This window comes from Antennarius striatus, chromosome 20, assembly GCF_040054535.1.
Source record: "Antennarius striatus isolate MH-2024 chromosome 20, ASM4005453v1, whole genome shotgun sequence".
Classification (NCBI taxonomy): domain Eukaryota; kingdom Metazoa; phylum Chordata; class Actinopteri; order Lophiiformes; family Antennariidae; genus Antennarius; species Antennarius striatus.
This window is the reverse complement of record NC_090795.1, coordinates 12,532,255-12,552,561: the sequence shown is the minus strand read 5'-3', so window position 1 is coordinate 12,552,561 and position 20,307 is coordinate 12,532,255. Positions and strand designations below refer to the sequence as shown.

At 40.0% G+C, this 20,307-nt stretch overlaps 1 protein-coding gene across 1 annotated transcript in view; it reads left to right on the top strand.

Moving 5' to 3' along the window:
* The first annotated feature begins 9,373 nt into the window (after positions 1-9,373).
* The window catches only part of LOC137587631 (matrix metalloproteinase-16-like), a 67,309-nt gene continuing 56,375 nt past the window's right edge, over positions 9,374-20,307 (top strand). Inside the window, exon 1 of the mRNA XM_068304180.1 lies at positions 9,374-9,889. Coding sequence (XP_068160281.1) covers positions 9,764-9,889 — 126 coding nt within the window. The 5' untranslated portion in view covers positions 9,374-9,763. The remainder of the gene's footprint in view (positions 9,890-20,307) is intronic.

The window sequence follows — 20,307 nt, the reverse complement described above, 5'->3', positions numbered from 1 at the left end:
ATAAAGTGAACCGTAGCATATTTTGTCTTTGAAAGCCCAGGGCCTTTTGCTTACAATTAACATTTTTAAAGGCCTCCAATGTCATAAAACCTTTGTTTTAATGTGATCGTTCATCTGAGAAGCCTCTGCAGGATAATGGTTTTCTCATGGCTTATTCTGAGATCACAATTATTTTGGGCCCAAGGCTACTTTATCCCATTACATTTACATGTCAGACGGGTAGCTAACACTAGTGTCTGGAACTGTTTAATGTGGACACTGAAGTAGGCATCAATTTTAAGATAATTAACATCACCAGCAATCCGAACATGATTTGAAAGTTACATAATCATATCAAAAACACTGGATATGCATAGATTTTTCCATATTGCTGCCTCAGTCCAATAATTAGCAACAGTTGCATGAAAAAAAGGAGCAAATTTAAAGAAACATACTCTACCACTACTAGCAAAGCTGTTCAAAATAACTGTAGTTTCTGTACATTTTATTTTTCTTCCCTTGAGCTAAACTGACAAAAACTTTACATCTACTAAGACTTGCACTGCTTCACAATACATGAACGTGATCTGTCTGAGCAAAGATTATTTGGACCCCATCTGTCCTGGAGCCTGGTCCATTTAGAGGCTAATCTGTGTTGACATCTGGGTTACAGCAGGCCCACCCAGAATAAGAATAAAGCTCAAATAGTGTAGCGTAGTATAAATTCATATGCTAAGTGTCACAGAGCTGGGATAAGCCATTTCCACAGGCTGAAGTCTGCTTTAAAATCTTCCTGTGTGAAATGATGCTATGCTTCGAGCCACAAACCAATTTAACAAAAGAGAAGACCAGAGCGAGAAATGCTTGAGAGTTATAATCAATCATAATTGCTCAAAGTAGGGCAGTGAGTGCAATCTTCATCTGTCTGCCGTGGCATTCTCCTCCCTGCTGAACTTGCACCATTCAACTGGGATTCAGCAGTATGTTAACGTGGGTGACAGGGAGCGAATGGGAGCCCCAGACTGAGAGGCGGTGGATCCATCATCACGAGGGTTCTCACCTTCACATCATATTAAAATAACCCCAACACTTTAAAAAATGCTTGTGTCTTCACCACACGCACAAACCCACACATATGGACAGATATTTGAGGAAGAAGATACTAATAAATAGAACTGGGACCATAAACCTGACTGGTACATTATCGATCAGTTGGCAAACACATCCGTCTCTCTCACTGTGCTGTAGTATTTTGTTGTAGTTCATCAGAATATGTCCAACAGTAATTATCACTAAATCAGACTGGAAAATGTGATTATCTATTCTACTTAAAACAAAATCAGCCTGTAAGCACCTCTAAAGCCTGCTGGCAAATATGTTGTTATGTTACTGTCTATTCGGTCAGATTGTGATGATATTAGTCTAGGCAAGATAATTAATCATGTCCCAAATCCCAGCAACACTGTCTAGTTGTCCTTGTCTAAACCTGTTCTAATGCAAATGAGACATGAGCATGTTCTGGTTCTAATTTAGATTCTCCTACCACATAAATGTGCCTAAATGATAACTTCCTGAATTAGTCACCTAAACAGCATCCCCACCATAGGGTTTATATCCTGCCACCTTGTTCAGGAATGGGAAACAGACACTTATTTCATCTCTGGAAAGATGTCTTCTTATACAACTGGGCTGTATGTGCTCTACAAAGATGTAAATATTTTTAAACTGGCATTAGATGATCAGAGGAACACAAGCATTTGTGGTGAACCCCATGCCTCCACACAAACAAATTTTATATGTGTCATTAAGTGCAAGCAACGGGAGGTAGTCATTGCCTTTTGTGGGTTTGTACTTCCCCTCCAAGTTTCTCCCACTGACGTTATTAACAGTTCTGTTATGGCATCGCTCTGCTTTATTCTTCCCACAAGCACTTGCTTGAAAAAGAAACAGTTGTCCACACTGAGGCGAGTGAGAGAAGAGAGATTGAGAGTGAGTGAGAAACAGAGTTTGCCAACAGCGCCAAATGACCTACTTCCGATTTTGCGGTGCAGATCAGTTTCAGGTTTTTGGCCAGTGGGTGGCTAGAGGTACCAATGTTTACCCCGTACAGGAAGGGTGGGAAGATTTTTGGTGCAGAGCACAGTTGAGTTTGAGAGTAAACACAACCAATCACTGGGGAAAATCTCCCCAAAGCCAATGTGTGGATGTTTGTGTGTGTGTTTGTGTGTTTGTGTGTGCGCGCGCGTGCGTGCGTGCGTTTGTGTGTGGGTGGATGTGGGTGTGCATGCACAATTAAACAGTTTCCATTGTTCTGAATATCTATCTATCTATCTATCTATCTATCTATCTATCTATCTATCTATCTATCTATCTATCTATCTATCTATCTATCTATCTATCTATCTATCTATCTATCTATCTATCTATCTATCTATCTATCTATCTATCTATCTATCTATCTATCTCTCTCTCTCTCTGTATATATATATATATATATATATATATATATATATATATATATATATATATATACACACAGTATATATGGATGGATGGATGGATGGATGGATGGATGGATGGATGGATGGATGGATGGATGGATGGATGGATGGATGGATGGATGGATGGATGGATGGATGGATAGATAGATAGATAGATAGATAGATAGATAGATAGATAGATAGATAGATAGATAGATAGATAGATAGATAGATAGATAGATAGATAGATAGATAGATAGATAGATAGATAGATAGATAGATAGATAGATAGATAGATAGATAGATAGATAGATAGATAGATAGATAGATGACATATAGATGTGTTTAAGTAATCAATTTCAACAACACAATAACACAACTGGCAGAGACCAGATAATTTTTTTAAACTTATGGAGCTACTTTACCTTTTCCTGGATTTAGTAATACCAAATAGATCAGATTTGAAAGTATGGGATGAAGAAATTTGGTCCTGGCTACATTAAACTTCGATTTATAACGGCAGGTGGTGAGCCAAAAGTACACTGTGCTGAATGTGGGGAAATTCGGCTGCAGCCCATCAATTTTTTTTTCCCTCCCCATTTTATTTTTTGCTCCGAATTACTTTTTTCAGAAGTGGCTTACATTAGAATGTGGCATTAGACCATGAACATGTCACTAGAACATGTCACTCTTCAATGCAACTCCACTTCTTTTTTGCAGTGTATGACAAGTGAAAAACACGGAATGTGGACTTGACATGTAAATTAACATATTGGATATTTCCATGCATGTTTTTGTTCTACGACCATCTTTATCTATGCAGAGATTTGGTGCTGTTGGTTTATTTAGTTTTTGGTTCTCCTAATTTAATTTTGCGCTAGGTTTGTTAGCTGGCAAGTAGCTCCCTATTTAGTTACTTACACCATTAGCCACAGTTACTATTATGGTCATTTGCAGTCATGCACAGAGAGAAGAAAATGTACCTTATTAATTCCATTTTCAGTTTCCTTTCCCATTAAAACCTTAACATTTTTTTGGGAAAAATCTCTGCAGCTCTGCAAATTTTCTCATGGACTAGAATTGATCTGTCTGACAAGCAGTATCTGCTGCTAATGCTTCACTACATGATCATATTATGGGAAAACAAACAAACACATGATCTCACAATGTTAACTCCTTTTAGTCTTCAATGATGAATTCCACACACAGTACAGTGTGTGACCTACAGAGGCTAATGCAGACGTTGCTTTACACAGCACTCCCCACCTCCTCTCCCTGCATTTTCTCTTTCCCTCTTTATCTTCTTGTCTCTACAAGCAGGTTCATCTCGTTGAGATTTCTGTTTTCATCAGCAAACAGAGCGCCAGAAATCTAAAGCAAAAAAAAAAAAAAAATCTTGTATGTGCCTGCAACTAATCTACTGCCAAAACAACTCACAATCCTCATGTCCAAACAGCCTCTTTTTGTCCATTCATATTTTTTTTTAACTTATTTCTCAATATTGAAAACATGGACACCATTGATAATGCAAAATTAATCTGGTTTCTTGCCAGTGTTAAACTGACTAGACAATTGATTGACTCACCAGGCCCAATATTTAAATATCCAATCTGTGCTCAGCGCAGCCAATGTGTGTGCCATAATCAGGTTATTTTTATACCCAGTAGACTGTGCTGTTTGTTTCTAAGCCTGTGTGTCCAAAGTTTAAACAAGCCAATGCCTAGTACTCAGATGAAGGCACATGGCAGGTTCTTGTGTCATGGCTGACTTATTACAGATCAGCTCTCTGGCTTATGTCAAGATTTTCTTGAAGGAGGTGCAATCAAATCATTGGAGGGCAATGATCAGTGCCAGAGACCCAGATGTGTTGATTTCCTGTGTCATCTGGTCCTGAATGCTTGGCCAAGCCATGAACATGGCAAAACTACCGGTTTTCAAATTGGAGCACTTTCACAGCTGTGATCTGGTGTGTTTATTGACTTCATATGTAAAAATGAATGCAGGTGAAACATACTTACAATGAGCTGACTGACCGAATGTGCAATCGCTGGACTGAAATCCAAACTCAATTTTAGATTAAAAAAATAGTAAACCATAATAGAGTCCTGGAACATGAAAGACATGTGAGAGAAAACCTCGGAATTACTTTAAAATTGCTTTTCTTGATATTCATGTATAACATGCAAAGCAAAAGCTACTATGTGAATGAAAATGTTCTGTGTACAATGTTGGTTGATAAATACATTTTGTTTGGTAGAATTTCCATGTGAAAGAAAGCAGGGCTGTGAGTTTGCAAAACACTTTGACATGATTTTGGGTTCCAATCCAAGCAAAATGGTCCAGCTTCAAAAAAAAGAAAGAAAGAAAGAAAAAAAAAGCTCTTATTGGAATAGAGAAGTTGCTTTTTCTTGTAGTTGGCTTTGGCTGGCCGATAACACTAATCAATCCAAGACCTAGCTTCTCACTCTGCTTCCAAAACAACCCCAGAGACAGAATGTGATGTGATCCCACCCAGCCTCAGGATGCACATTAGCAGGTAGGCAAAAGTGTGAAGGAATCATTCAACCCAGCACAAATGTACTGCAGACTTTTAAGTACTATATTGTTTCCAGGCTTTCTGAGATGTACTTTTTTCCACTAAACTACCCTCTCCTCATATCTCCTACTATTATCTTTATTTCTGTGCTCGGAGGAAAGAGGAGACAGACGGGAGGCTTTGGATTCATGCTGCCAGCAGATCCAGGAGGTTTGACTGGGAGCAGATGCAGCAGTTATGAGACAGAGTCATGTTTGGAGAGAGAGGCTTTGAGAATCCTGGCAAAGCTCTGCGCTGGTGGGAGGACCATTTGGAAAGGGCCAGAACTTTTAAAAAAGGGCATTTAGGATTATTGAGAGAGGAAATCATTAAGAAGTGGAGAGGAAGATAGATTGTGAGAGTGAGAAAATTAGGAAAGGAGAGGGGAAGTCTGGATGAAAAACTGCGCCAATCAGCCAAAACACTTAAATGAGCATAAGGCAAATTTAAAAAAAAAAGAAGTCAAACTTTTGGGCTAGGAAAATTACTGCAAACCTTCATCACATCTATGGTTAGTGGAGTGAAATTGATTAAATCCATGGGATTAAGGGAAGTGAGAAGTTCTGTGTCACCGCTAGGCTGCCTATGGTTTATTCTAGCTGTGCTCATGTAAGTTTGTTCTCTCGCTAATACCAACCGAGCACAGTGCAAATTATTCTCACTGTTGTTAAAGGGCCATGTTTTCAGATATATAATGTATGAGTCTACACATGACATTGAAAAAATAAGTCATACACAGTATTGTCAGTTATCTATTAATCAGCTTCTCCAACATCTTTATGAAAGTGTGTTTACCCGCAGGGGTCAGCATAAAAAAATTGAGATTTTATGTTTAGATAAACATGAGGTATTGATTTTTTACTTATTTCTTTATTTTTGCATAAACTGTACAAACTGCAATTGCATTGAGGCCTAAATATTCAAAATCCCAAGAAGTAAATAAAGGAAGCTTTATAGCTTTGTATATAATTAGCAATTACATGTAGAAAGCTGTCACAGCCCTGCTTTAATGAGATGATGGATAGTTTTACAGTGGAACTCCTCCTGCTTTACATTGAGACAGCTCATGCTTCTGTTGTGTTACTGCCTGTTTAATGGTGTAACATCTGACGAAGGTGGAAGACTAATGGGTTTGGATGGCAAATTAATTGTGTTGTTTCAGTATTTACATAATGTCATATGTTCTGGGTTGTGAATTTTTGATCCCTGTTTTGAAAATGTAATTTTCTGTGCCATATTTAATTTTGCTCATTCAGTTCTCTTGTCATTCACTGCACTGTTCCTTCTCTCTTGTTCTGTTTTCCCTCTTAAATTCCCTCACTTCCCTCCACACTCATCATTAGGTTGTCTCCTCCTGTGTATCATTGTCTCCTCTTCCCTGTGAGACTAGTTTTCTATCACATCTTTCCATTTAAGTCTGATGTTTCTGTCCTCTTTTACCACTTTGTTGTGTCTGATAAAGACATTTTGCAATACAGTGCCTTGCGAAAGTATTGCCCCCCCCCCCCAAGAACTTTCTGACATTTTTCTACATTTCAGGCTTTAAACTTTAAGATAAAAAACTGAAAATATTTTTCAAGAATCAACAACATGTGACACACAATCATGAAGTGCAACCAAATTTATTTAACATTTTATAATGTGTTTACAAATTTAAAACTGAAAAGTAGGACGTGCAAAAGTATTGGCCCCCTTTGAGTTAACACTTTGTATAACCTCCTTCTGCTGCAATCACAGCCGCAAGTCTTTTTGGGTATATCTCTGTAAGTTTTGCACATCTTGAGACAAATATTTGCCGATTCCTCCGTACCAAACAGCTCAAGTTCCTTAAGGTTAGATGGAGATCGTTTCTGAAGAAGCAATTTTCAGATCTTTCCACAGCTGCTCTTTTGGATTGAGGTCTGGACTTTTGCTTGGCCATTCTAACACCTTTATATGGTTAGTTTTAAGCCATTCCATTGTAGATTTGAATTTATCTTTAGGATTATTGCCCTTTTGGAAGGTGAACCTCCCCATCCTCAGGTCTTTTGCAGACTCCAACAGGTTTTCTGCCAGAATCGCCCTGTATTTGGCTCCATCCAGCTTCCCATCAACTCTAACGATCATCCCAGTCCCTGCTGAAGAAAAGCAACCCCAGAGCATGATGCTGCTACCACCATGTCTGACGGTGGGAATGGTGTTTTCAAGGTGATGTGCAGTGTTACTCTTGCACACATTGATTTTCTTAATGGTAATACAACATTAATTTTATGTGAGTGGGTGGCATCTGTGCTTTAATATGCAGTGATTTTGCTATATTGTCTGGGATATTATTACTGCTGTTCTTTGTTAGTTACGTAGTTGTGGTTCCTAGCAGATATTGTTTGATTGTTCTGAAGGTAACAATAGTTTTTCGGAGAAGTATGTTGGTGCTGAATTTATTATAGATTTACAAAAAACTTCTGATTTTCTCCTATTTAAATGCTTCATGTTTTGTTTTCTTCTACAGCGCAGGTAAGGATATCAGCACATATTTATACAACACATCTTATTATCATGTGAGGTCTTGCTATATGAAGTGTGTAATGGGGTTAGGCCTCTTGTTTAGTCTATATGTTAATGAACCCCTACAACAGCACCTGTAGAAATGTATGCAGATGAAACAGCTATTAGAAGCTCAGATGCTAACTAGCTGTTATGGAAAGTACGTGTTTGGATTTGACTCCTGTCTTGAATATCAGAAATGGGGGACAAAAATTATGTCTTTCTCCAAAGTTATTGTACATCCTCCTTACAAAGTAAAGCGTGAAAACATGATAATCCATTTATTGAGAGTTGTTGTAACATTGGATCCAATTCTCAATTTTTAAAAAATGCATTAAAGATTAGTTCATTGAAGGGAGTTTTGTAATTTAAGAGGATTTACAAAATCTGTGGGTACAGCGAAGACATTTATGCTTCTGTTAATAATTTCAAACTTGTCTTCTATTATTGGTGTCAGGTCATATTTTAGGTGGGAGCTAAACTGGGCAAATAACAAGTCAACAATACATTGGTTTGTACCTGCCTTTATAAACAGAGTGTGATCTTGTGCCTGTGAGCCAGCAGTCATAGCCATGTAGCGTACCCGGGGTCAAACAGATCACCGCAGTGAATAGTTGTAGTTCTGGCTGTAATTATACTGATGTTTCTCAAAACTTTAAATGGAGTTTTCTTCTGAGTGTGATCTATGAGAATTCCATAGAGAAGGGCGATGAGGTGTGCGCGCAAATTGAAACCTCATCAATGAGTTAACGATGCAGCTCACAAACACACACACACACACACGCACGCACACACACACACGTGCACGCGCGCGTGCCTGTTCCTCATCCTTTGGAGTTATTCTAAATCCTCCGTCCGCCTCATTAGATCACAGACTCTATCATCTGGAGGGATTAGAGGAAGGGTTTTGCATTAGGTATAGTTTTATTATGATAGTGAAATGCTTCACTTGTAATGTATGAGGCACGAAATCACAAGAGCATGATTTACACATGAAAGGATGGTTGATGAAAGGTTTTTGAAAGCATGACCTTGAAACCTTCGGTACAATAATGGCTTTATGACAACTGGAATGACAGACAATGGCATCATCAGTGCCTGGAAACAATGCTGAGTCAAAAGAGACCTCTGTGTGTCTTGGACTCACACTAAGAATTTGAAATATCCTGTGAGCATATTATCACCCTCTAGTGGCTTTGAATGATTCATGAAATGAACAGAGCAGATACACACAGACAGATATATGATACAAGATGTCATTGTTTACTGGTAGATAGTAAATATTAAATACCAGTGTGTATACATCATGATTGGAAGAAATAAAAGAAAACACTTTAGTCATCGTACTCAATTTATGCAACACAATACTTTTCTCTTTATGGGGCATTTCAGGCTATAGAAAAGGCACACTTCAACTATTTCCTTCACGATTAATTCAAACGTATTCCCAAAAACCAGCATTAGTCGTTATATAAGATCTATTTTTCTTGAGTCCTTTATCTGACAGTAAATGTATCTGATCAGTGAAATAATGTGTGCATGACAGGCATTGTTTTATTCATTAAAAAATATTACCGGAATTTGTTTAATCTAATCTAGATTATAAAGCATTGTTTTAATTTGATTAAAATAAATACCTGGGGGGGGGGAAACTTCGAGTTTTATGATTATGAGATGCGTTCGGAATAAGAACTGAGCGCTGCTGTTTTCATACGAGAATTTGAATCTGGTGGTGGGAGGAGGAGGGGGGGTGGGTTCGGAGGGGGGGGTGGGCGCGCGTGCCAGTCTGCGCATGCGCACTCGGTGGGACCCGCGATTGAAAACGGGCAGCTATGCCGCGCGGTGCTGACAACGAGCTGGATCTCCTGTCGGAACGAGCGCTGGTGCGGCGGAGGACTGGACCGGGGACTGGACTACCGGGAGGCTGCTGACAGGTGCCGACAGCGAGTCTCTCCCCGGGGACAACCTCCTGCTCCGGAACCCCCGCGGTTAAAGCGGCGGCGCGGGCGGTCGAAGGCACCGCCGCTTCTCCCCCCCCTTTCCTTTCCCACTCCGTCCGCTCTCCTCCTCGGCAGCAGAGACACCGACACATCAGCGATGTTTCTGCTAAACGTCTAGATTCCGCCGCGCCCCCCGTGGTCCGTCTGTTTGTCCCGACTGTAAATAGAAGCTTCAGAGACAATAAGCGACAGCAGCGGGGTTCACTATGGTTCTATTGGCAGCCCGCGATAGGAGATGTCTTCAGAGCTACTGTATGGGGACGCTATGCTTGCAGTTGTTGCTGTGGATTTTATGTGCCGTGAACGGAGAGGAGCAACCTTTCAGTGTGGAGGTAAGAAGCGGACCAGTGTTTTAAGAGGCCTTCCCTTTCCCCTGGTTTGTGTAGTTTTATGCCCTCTTTGAGAGAATAATGTTCTGTGTTGCCCTGGCTCCTCTGTGTTGATGTTTCAGGAACAACAGAGTCTTTGTGAGATGTCCAGCTGGGTTCCAGTTCCATCCTCTCAATTCTCTGTGGAAATGTGACACGTTCTAATCCCATTTCTGGATTGGAATCTGATTCTTGGATTATTAAATCGAGACGGGGAAAAAAATACTTTATCATCTTTTATGATCTAAGTGTAAATTTCCCTTAAGAGCCATAGCACTAGTTTGGTCAGAGTAATGCTACTGTACATAAACATGTAATACAATACCAAGTCAGCAGAAATGCTCGGGCAGTGGAGTAAATATTAAGTGGGTTCTTATTGAGTTTAGGATACCCTTTTTGGAGCATTTTAGGTCAGATGATGAGATCATTAGTTACGTATTCTGATGGCCCCTTTGGCTATTTTACAAAGAAGCACATGGTCCACAGTTTAATTCTGTGGAAAGAGATGTTATGGGTTCATAGAAAGAGGGAAATCAGATGAGAATGAAGGCTTCTTTTCCAAAGAAGCTTTCATTTCAATCTGATATCTCGACTTAATGGATTGTCAAAAGCCTGCAAGCTACAAGCCCACCGCAAATAAACTGAAACACTCAATCAGTCTTTACTAAAAAAAAAAAAAAAATCAATATGCATACTTTTCCCTTTCGTTTTGAAGATTTGGTACAAGTCACAGGCTTTCCTCCCCATGGGAGAGACAAATTTTACCAAGGCCACATCTGTCTGTTTTACATCCTCTTTTATTTCCAGAGCAAATCACTCTGCCGGTCTGCCAAAGTTGAAAGCATGAAATGTTACATCGCAAACCTCTTGCTGTCTTTCACACTCGACTCCATACACACACACACAGACACACACACGCACATACACACCACATAGCAACACCCTGGCATATCTACTAACAGTCATTTAAATAACCTACATCCACATGATTTTCAAGCCTGCCATGCCACACAGTTCTCTGAAAGGGGGCGAGCAGATTTGGTCCAGATGGTACAGGTTATTCAGTTAACATGTCCAGGCTCACATGACAGAATGAGGAATGTAAAAAGGTTTGTTCCTTGTGCTCAGGTGACACCATTTCCCTCTGTGGAGTCGAAGATAACTTTATCTCTGCTGTCAAAACTCCTGCTTGTCACTCCAGTCTAATTCAGCGATGTAAATATGAGTGACTATAGATTACTAGTATAATCATCGTCATGCTTCACATCCACTTCCCGACATCATCTACCAGCACTTGCATCCCATTTCTTCTACAAGCTGTTCTTTGTGGTGCCTACACATTAGTGTACTGCAGTCGATTCACGTAGATCCTCACTCTTTTGTGTTCATTTCTTGTACTTCAAATCTTGCAGTTGCTGTAAGCGAGTCTGAATGAAAGCCAAAGCATTTGTGAGTCTCAGAGTACAAGTACGATTAAAGTAATGAATGGAAGTGAAGGATGGAAGCGACTCGCTGTGCCTGTCATGTGAAGGTGTTAAGACGCTGCTCTTTATTGTAGCTGCAGTTACTCACGTTTGGCTCAGCTCTCTGCCAGCCTCCGACGAAGAACTGTTACTGTTTGTTAATCCACTTCAAAAATACGTTAATTACGTGTAATTTACCGTTTCTACATGTGTGTTAAAATGTGCGCTGAATCTGAAAGGTGTGTGGGTTTGTCTTTTAAATCAGAAACAGGGTGAGCTTGTGTGCCTCACATCTCATTGCATGTCCTGAAAGTGTGAGCGTTGCATATGGGTGAATTGTGATCTCAGCACTGAGACGGTATCGTAGGCAGCTTAGGATAATTTCATAACTGATAGCTGTTTTTTCAGATGCCTAGGACAGAGTATGTTTCCAGCATTCTGCCTTTGAGTAGTAATATGAGCTGTTTACGACCATTTAATCATCGTAACCATCCAGTATGCTACGTCACCGGATCAGCTGATGCGTTTGGACATGAAACAAAGAGGACGTTTAACATTGTGATCTCTGCGACTTGCCTTGAAACCAGATCACAGATGCCTTCAAGACGGATCGACCTCTATAATCATCAGTTACCCCCCCCCCCCTTAAGTGCTGTATAAACAGTGTCATGCTTCACAAGCTGATTCAAGCGGCATCTCAATGCAGTTAGACAGCACTGGACAGCTGGTAGCAGGGTGACTGATGTTCCTACATGTGAGATGTTATAAACACTTCATGTTTGGGAAAGAATGTATTAAACTGGTTCCAGTGGAGCCATTTATTGGCTTTGTTATGACTGTGTAGCACAGGGTACAGAGGGTAGTGATGAAAAGGAAGATGAGCATTGCTTCTAAGTGACAGGTGAGATTCGAGCTAACCAAATTGCCATTCAGTTCTGTATTCTGGAAACTTCCCATTTTTCCTGCATTTGATATCATAGTTGCATTTACTGTATTTCCAGTGTTTTCTTTTCTTACGGTGTCTTTGTCTTGACAACTTTCACAGAAAGGTGATGAAGCAAATAATCCCAATGTGTCTCACCTGTCTTCAGTCTCACGCACCAGATGAGCTGCCGTGTGCTTATTCTCCCAAAAAGCTCCTCAGCGTTTGTTTATCCAATTGTCTTGCCTGAAGAAGTAATTTTCCCTGCAAATTAGACAATGAATTAACAATGGCCCAGACACCAGTTAATTGAATTTATCTTTCAATGAGTTTCATTTTCTGTTTCAACCCATTTTGATTTTAAATGAAGAAAGCAGCAATTCAGGGAAGTCATTTTTCATGTTGACTCTGTGAGCTCTTAAATGTACTGTCAGTCTGGTGTAGCAGGGACTCATTTAGAGACGCTGGATTTACTGTGAAACTGTCTTTTTTTCCTGTGTGTATGTCACTACCTGACAGTTACAGTGACATTTCACTAAGTATTGCATGCAAGATTTTCAGTGCCACAAACGCGTCATTTTGTTTCACCCGAGCAGGTGTTTTTATCAGGTGCTTTAAGAGTTTCCATTCCAGCGACTACATCATCTCTAGGAGATGTAAAACCAAGGTGTACTCTTGAAGATCTCACCCATTTGCTTCGCCTGTATTGGATTGATTCAACCCTAAAAATTTATAGTTTGACTGCTGAATCCAGACACCTTGGCTGAGATATCTACAAATGCAAATATTGCAAATAAGATTAAAATTTTTTCAATCATTTTTGCACAACAATTATCTGCTGTCATAAAGACCACTTTATATCATCTATAGCCGTTTGCCCTCTGTATTCACCCTTCTTTCATTCTGTAGGGGTTTGAGGTATTGGTCTTGGGTTTTCTCTCTCTGAACACAATAATAATGCTGTGAGGGGCCAAAACCTCTGGAGCATCGCATTGCCTTGGTGACACTATATTTCACAAGGAGGCATCAGGTGCATCACATCTCTCTGAGACAAGTGTTTTAGTCACTTTCCTCACCCGAGACAAAGCAACTTCACGTTCTCAGAGATGATGGGCTGACCGACAAAGAGAACATGAGTCTGTGCCTGTGTTTTCCGTCACATCACATTCTGTCTCACATGGACAGATGAATTTTATTAAAGATGGATCGTCTCGATTCCTGACAGTCTCTGTAATGACTGTACTATTTCTGGATTTCAAGGACATAACTGTAAAATCTGCCATCAACTTTAATGAAATGCAGTGGACAGAACTTGACACTAAAGAAATTAATCTATATTCACACCTTTTGATGAGTGCAATCAGTTAGAATGTTAGAATGTTAAAACAGACAACAGCAGTTAAGTGTTACCCTATGGGAAAGTAATGCATCTGAATGTAAACCTCTAGTTCTCTGCTTACAGGGTCATTAGGTTATGAAGTGTATTTAATTGCAGGGAGAGAAATGTACTTGTGTGTATCACAGACTCTGGTTTGTTTTCTTAAAGTTCTTTGTTGAAAGTTTATGTTTCCTTATTGGGTAATGAAGTCATGAGTCAGACACATGCTGTGATTAGTCACACAAATTATTTTTAAAATTTGTGTCATTCAGATTCAGGGTTTGATTCCATGAATGATGACTCTTTGCAAGACAGGCATCAGAACCAATATCCAACCAGTAACTCAAAAACCAGTGAAACAGACTTTGGAAGCTCAGGGAAACTTCCACTTGGAGATTTAGAAATTGTCATTGTAGCAAACATGAAGGAAACATGTGTATTCCCTTTATTGATAGATAATGATGCTCAGTATCAAACTACGATGCATTGGTTTAGAAGACCAGGAACAGAGAAGCAGTTGGTTCTGGTCTGTTAAAAACTCAGTAATACATTAGAGCACCTATAAACCCCATTTATGTTAATGTGACACAGAGGTGTTCAAAGTTCTGGTTTTATGTCTTCTTAATGGATGTTTCTCCTTTGACTTGGATGTCTTCCGTCCAGCTGGTGTAACTGAACCAGCTAAGGATATGTTCATATAACCAGCATGGAGTTCTTTTTGTGTTCATGACACACAAAGCTGATTCTTTTTCTTAGCTGTGGAACACAAAAATCTAACCTAATCCGAACTGAATTTCTTTCACTCTTGTAAGTAAGATAGATGATGAATGCAACATGAATAAGAACAATCAGATCAGATTTTTTGCAGCAGTTTGGAAGCACATGCTGAGTGTGTTGTTATTTGACAGATAACATTTTTTGTTTTGTTGGTTCTCATCTTACTTTGGTTATTTTTGACTACTTGCCTTAAAAACTGCTTCCTATATGTTTAATGCTTAAGGGTTAACCGTCCATTTTCTTGTAGATGAGAGGACAATTATTTACAGCCGCTTATCCGCTTAGTGGGTCACGTGTATTGTTGGAGCCTATCCCAGCTGGCTACAAGCAAGAGGTGGGGTACACCCCAGACACAACGCCACTGCATTGCAGAGCCGCACATAGACAAATCGTCACTGACACACACACTCACACCAATGGGAAATTTGGATTGAACCTGGAGAGAAACCACAGTCATGGGGAGAACAAACTTCACACAAAAAGGAATTCAACCTTCTTGCTGTGAGGCGACAAACTGCACACAGTGCCACCTTGCCGCCCGCTAAAGCGCTAACATGCTATTTATTCTTTTCCTCTTTCTATCTCTCTGACTTGCTCAGCCACACTTACATGCGTTACACATCGCCTTATGCATTAAGAGCGTTTGGTTCATGATATGCAGCATAACATCGACATAACAAGCTAATAAGCTACAACCACTTCACCCTGCTTCAATGCATCATTCCTATGTTTTCTGTCACTGTAACGACTGCAGTTGTTTTCAGCACAATGCTAGTGCAGAACGCTGTCTTGTCCAATGCAAATTACCCACTGCTGTGGTCACCATGCAGGGAATGCTAGAGATTATTCCTCTCACAGCTCCTGTTGCTGGTCTGGATGCTCAAACTCCAAGAGGTGTCTGATTAATGTAAAGCAACTGTGTGAGTTCCAATAGTTGTGGCGTCTTTTACTTCTTTGGATTGTTTTTCTCGCCTCTCAGTATTTGCACATTCATTTGTTTAAAGGGGTCCTATTTTGAAAAACACGTTTTTTTCAGGTCTCTACATACACATAGCGTTACTCCCTAACAGGACCAAATCCTAGAATCTGGAAAACAAACGCTTCTTGCACTAATAAATATTTGGAATCTTTTGAATTCATGGCTGGACGGAGTCAAAAATGATCGGATTCATGAATCCCCAAACCTTACGTCATCTCTGTGGTGATTGAGTAAATTGACCTAAGTCATATTTGACTGTCCATCCGGATATGGGCATAGTCATCCCCGAGGGGGAGTTCGCTCAGACTATGGTAGTGGTGTGTGGTTATGTCCTAGCTCAGAGCCACGCACTGAAAGTTCCTCACAAGCTGTTGAAGTCAGCTAGCATTTGGCTAACCACTTAGCTCTTCTGCAATCATGTGTGAGTGTGTTTGCTAAAGGCGTATCATCATCATAGTAATGTTAGAAACCTATGGCAGCCTTATTGGGGTTCAAAAACAATTTGATGACCATGTTTTTGGTTTTTATGTGCAATAAAATGCAACTTTTCACACAGTCAAATTTGACTGTGACAATCTATTTTGCCCCAATATGTCAATATAATAAGTTATAGGGAAATAATAACTATACCTTCATATAGCTGAAGTTGTGCTAAAGATGAACATACCAAACATGGGTATGTTTGAATGTGGTATAAAGAGACAAATATGAAATACCAAAAAACCGCCAAAATAGGTCGGGGGTCTAAGAGTTAAAGCCGATCTGTTTGTGTGTTTATGTATTTCCAGTTGTATGGGACAACAGCTTCAGTAACCACAGTCCTGTAAATGAAGTAAGGGGAGCAAGAGAGGGATTTCTTTTGATTTCTTGGCCTAAGTGCGACCAAACACAACTCAAAGCGATGTCACGTTGCTGGTTTACGTGATAAGCATTCGCTGGTGGGCGTTCAGCTCTGCCTTTCCCAGAAACACCTGGCAGTCAGTGGATTTTGCACTTGTGCCAATGAGGTTATCACTACTTATATCAACTGCTTAACTGCATAATTGTCCAAATTACAGTTGGACAAGTTTCCAATTTACTGGGTGTGACATCCATTTGTTGAAACCTTTGGCCTTTTATGTGGCTTAATATTGTAAAACTGTTTATCCTTAACAATGTAGGTATGTTGTTAAATTTCTGCCATGGTTTTCATGCAGTTTCCTTCGACATAAGATGTGTTTTACATACATGAGCTCACCGTCTGTATCTGACTGCTTGCAGGTGTATTCACTATGTGAGTGTATTTATATTTGGGCACGTTACCCTCATGTCCCAATGAGCAATCTCATGCATTGCAAGTACACAAACACATAGTCACAGTTTTCTTGACGTCATTTGGCTTTGGTAGGACAGCAGATATCTGCCACTGGGGTGTCTGTGTCAGTTTGTTCACCCAATCCTGGAGGAGTACACAATGCCTCCACTGACCTGAATGATTCATGGTCTCACACACACACACACACACACACACACATGCTCGTGATTTGTCCGCGCAACCAATGGTTATATCCCGCGAAGCAATGATGTATTGTAATTGTCAGTGTTTGTTTGTGTTTGTCCGTCCAACCGTCGGTCCGTTAGTCCACCAAATATCTTCGCCGCAGTTGCAGACAGACAGATGAAACAAAAAGCAGGTTACTCGGGCAGCAAAGGGGATGAAAATGAGATGATGACCTTGACCTTGAGAAAACCTGGTCAGGGTCAAATGTCAACTTTTGTACACTCAGGAACCGGATAAGATAGAAAGACGAGGGAGAAGGCCACTGTGAGTAAGAGCTAGTGCCTTGATCTATAAAAGTAGGTCAGGGTAAAATTTTGAATTCAGAGATGTCCCGGGATGTTGCAGTTTCTGACTGCCTTGGTTCTAGTTATTGTTTTGATCCGAATCTTCGTCCTTATATGTAACACACAGTCATTTCTCTGAAATTGTTGTGACTTTGGTCACAGCTTACTGAACAGTTAAATCTTTAATGTGACTGACAGCTGCAGCATCAGATGCTGCCAGTGGGGCATCACATATAAGACTGCCAATTAAGCTGTTGACAGAAACGTTTGTGTGTATTTTTTCTTGCACAACTGTTGCAGTTGGTTTTTGTGCATAGTGTAATCTGCATCAGGGTGTCTGAATACTGTATGTGGTTCCTGCCTGCCCTCAAATTAACATCAGTAGCAATCTCTCTGCGATCTTTTATTATTATTGTGCTGATGACAGATGTCATAGTCCAGGAGCCACATTTTTACGTCTTATGTCATCAAATCGCCAAAAGATTATCTGCTAGGAGAGGGGCAGTTGTGATCAGTATGCTGATGTAGACTGACATTTTTGGGAGACATTTATGTGACCTTTTATCCTTAAAGGGCCACAGTCATGCTGAATGTACGTTTTGAGTGTGTGTCGGCGCCAGTGGCTGAATGAGAAGCGATGCCATGTTTGACCTGTTTTTCAGTAATCACATTGCTTTGGGTTCATAAGAGGAAATTGATAGGTTCTCTTGTCGTGTTCCGATTTTAGTAGATCGTTTTATTTATGTTTGCATGTGTGGATGTGTGGTTACTGGTGTGGGCAGGAAGGCTGTAGTTGCCTTGACGACCCTGGCACAATTGCCAAAGGTTCACTGTGAAAACCTCTGAATAATTCAGGGTGGTCAAAGATGGCAGGATGTCCCAGGCTACCAGGATCAGGTTCCAGTGACTCAACCACAAACATCAGATCTACAGACATTCCAAAACTTCCTCCTTTAAATGCTCTCTTAGTTATACTTGGTTGGCCTGATTGCTGTCGTGACAAACTTTAGGCCTTTCCTGCTGATTTTTTACTTTAGCAGGGAGCTAATTGTATTCCGTCAGCATCCTTGGGTGTAAACCAGTCTCTGATTAGATGTGTGGAATGAAAACCAGGAGGGCTGTGAGCCAAGCAGCAAAAGGAAGACAGTCACAGCAGAGGAACTTGTTGCCATTCTGCAGCTTTTTTGGCCGTTTCCAGGCAGCTTTTCTGAACTTCCAACACTTTGAGTTTTTCACGAGTCACTTGTGATTTGTAGAAATTGGTGCCAAGTGGCATATACTGTGTGTCATAACTACAATTACTACCAGGCATTACCTGAAATCCAAGCACCCTTTGTCAGTTTTGAAATGAGTCCTCTAAATTATGGAAGAATATCTGTGGAAAAGATGCAAAAGTTGTTGTTTGAAGTTGACAAACATTCTGTAAAAACAATAAAATTAAAACTTATAAAGATTGAGTCACAGACAGATGTGGCGGAGAGAATCCGGTAATTTCCAAAACAAAGCATTGTTCAGAATCACATAAATAAAATGGAAATAATGTAAGTCACCAAGTAAGTTACCCAGTACCAATTGACCCACCTGCCAGTACCGGTACGCAACCCGGGATCTGGCGACCGCTGTTGTGATTAATACATTTCCCTGTCTTCAGTAATGAAGTAATAAGCATCTCTGAATTTGGGGGGACTGGCAGGAAATGTTTAAAACCAGACAGCAAATTGTGATTCCATGAATAAAAGTAAGACTTCATTAAATCAGAGTTTATTTTTAATAAGAACGAGATTATAGATAGATAGATAGATAGATAGATAGATACTTTATTAATCCCGGAGGAAATTGCATATATCCACTGCTCAGGCATTACTTAACAAATAATACTGGATAAACACCAGGAGAAAAGGAAACACTGACATCACAGGACATACCACAAGACATACATTACACTAACAGACAGGCACATGCAGCACTAACAGGACTTATATACTAAACTATAACTAAAAATATAAACAGTATAAAATTTAAAAATATTACAGTATTAAAATATAAACAGTATAAAATAAAATCTAAACAGTATAAAATTGAATTAAAATATAAAAACAGTATAAAAATAAATAAATAAATTTTATATATATATATATATATATATATATACAACAGTATAAAATTAAATTTAAATTAAATTAAATCCATTTTCAACCCCGTGCTGACCTCGCCACCTCCCCCCCGCTCCTCCTGAGAGAGTCATTGTACCCCCTGATGGCACGGGGCACGATTATTATTTTATTATTATTTATTATTGCACCATTTATGAAAGTACTCTATAATACTGACGTTGGACATATTTAAAACTTAATCACATGATCTCACTAAATTTCTCCTGCAGTCATGAAATTACTAGCATTTATTTCAGTCTAAAAAGTCAATTTTCACCATTGAACTAAAAGCTAAAGATCCACCCGCCTTGCTCTGAACAATAAATGCGTGTTGCCTGCAGCAGTGTATTGGATCCTGTCCCTGTATGCCCATGGGAATAAACTCCTGTTGGCTGATTGGTCATAAATGTCAACATCAGCAGCCACAGCAGGCTGTCAGCATGTTGCCATGCTGACTGGGCTTGCTGAGGCTCGTCACATCCATAATGGAGTGATTCCATCGCATTAAAGGTGGGCCTTTTTTATAATGGCGCCCATCGGCTAATTGGCGCTCCTTCAGCAGGTAGCTGGTCAAGCCAACTTGTTGAGAGGTGATCTGGGGACATGAATGCTTTGAGTTCAGCTCAGTTCAGTTCTTGTATGAGGCAGCCGGATGAGGACGGGGCGTCTGAGCCACTTCAGGTCTCAGACATCTCTTTCAGACGGCATGGGTAGCCTGAGCTTACCTTCTCACGATATTTTTTTTTTTTTGACCCAGCACTGCCTGATTCTGTTTTTAGTTAGAGAGGCCAGACTCTTGCGTCAGGAAAAAATGAGTGAAATCTGTTTCACTGCGGAGTGAAATAAAAATCCGCAGCGAAGTAATTCAGGCATTTCATCAGGACAT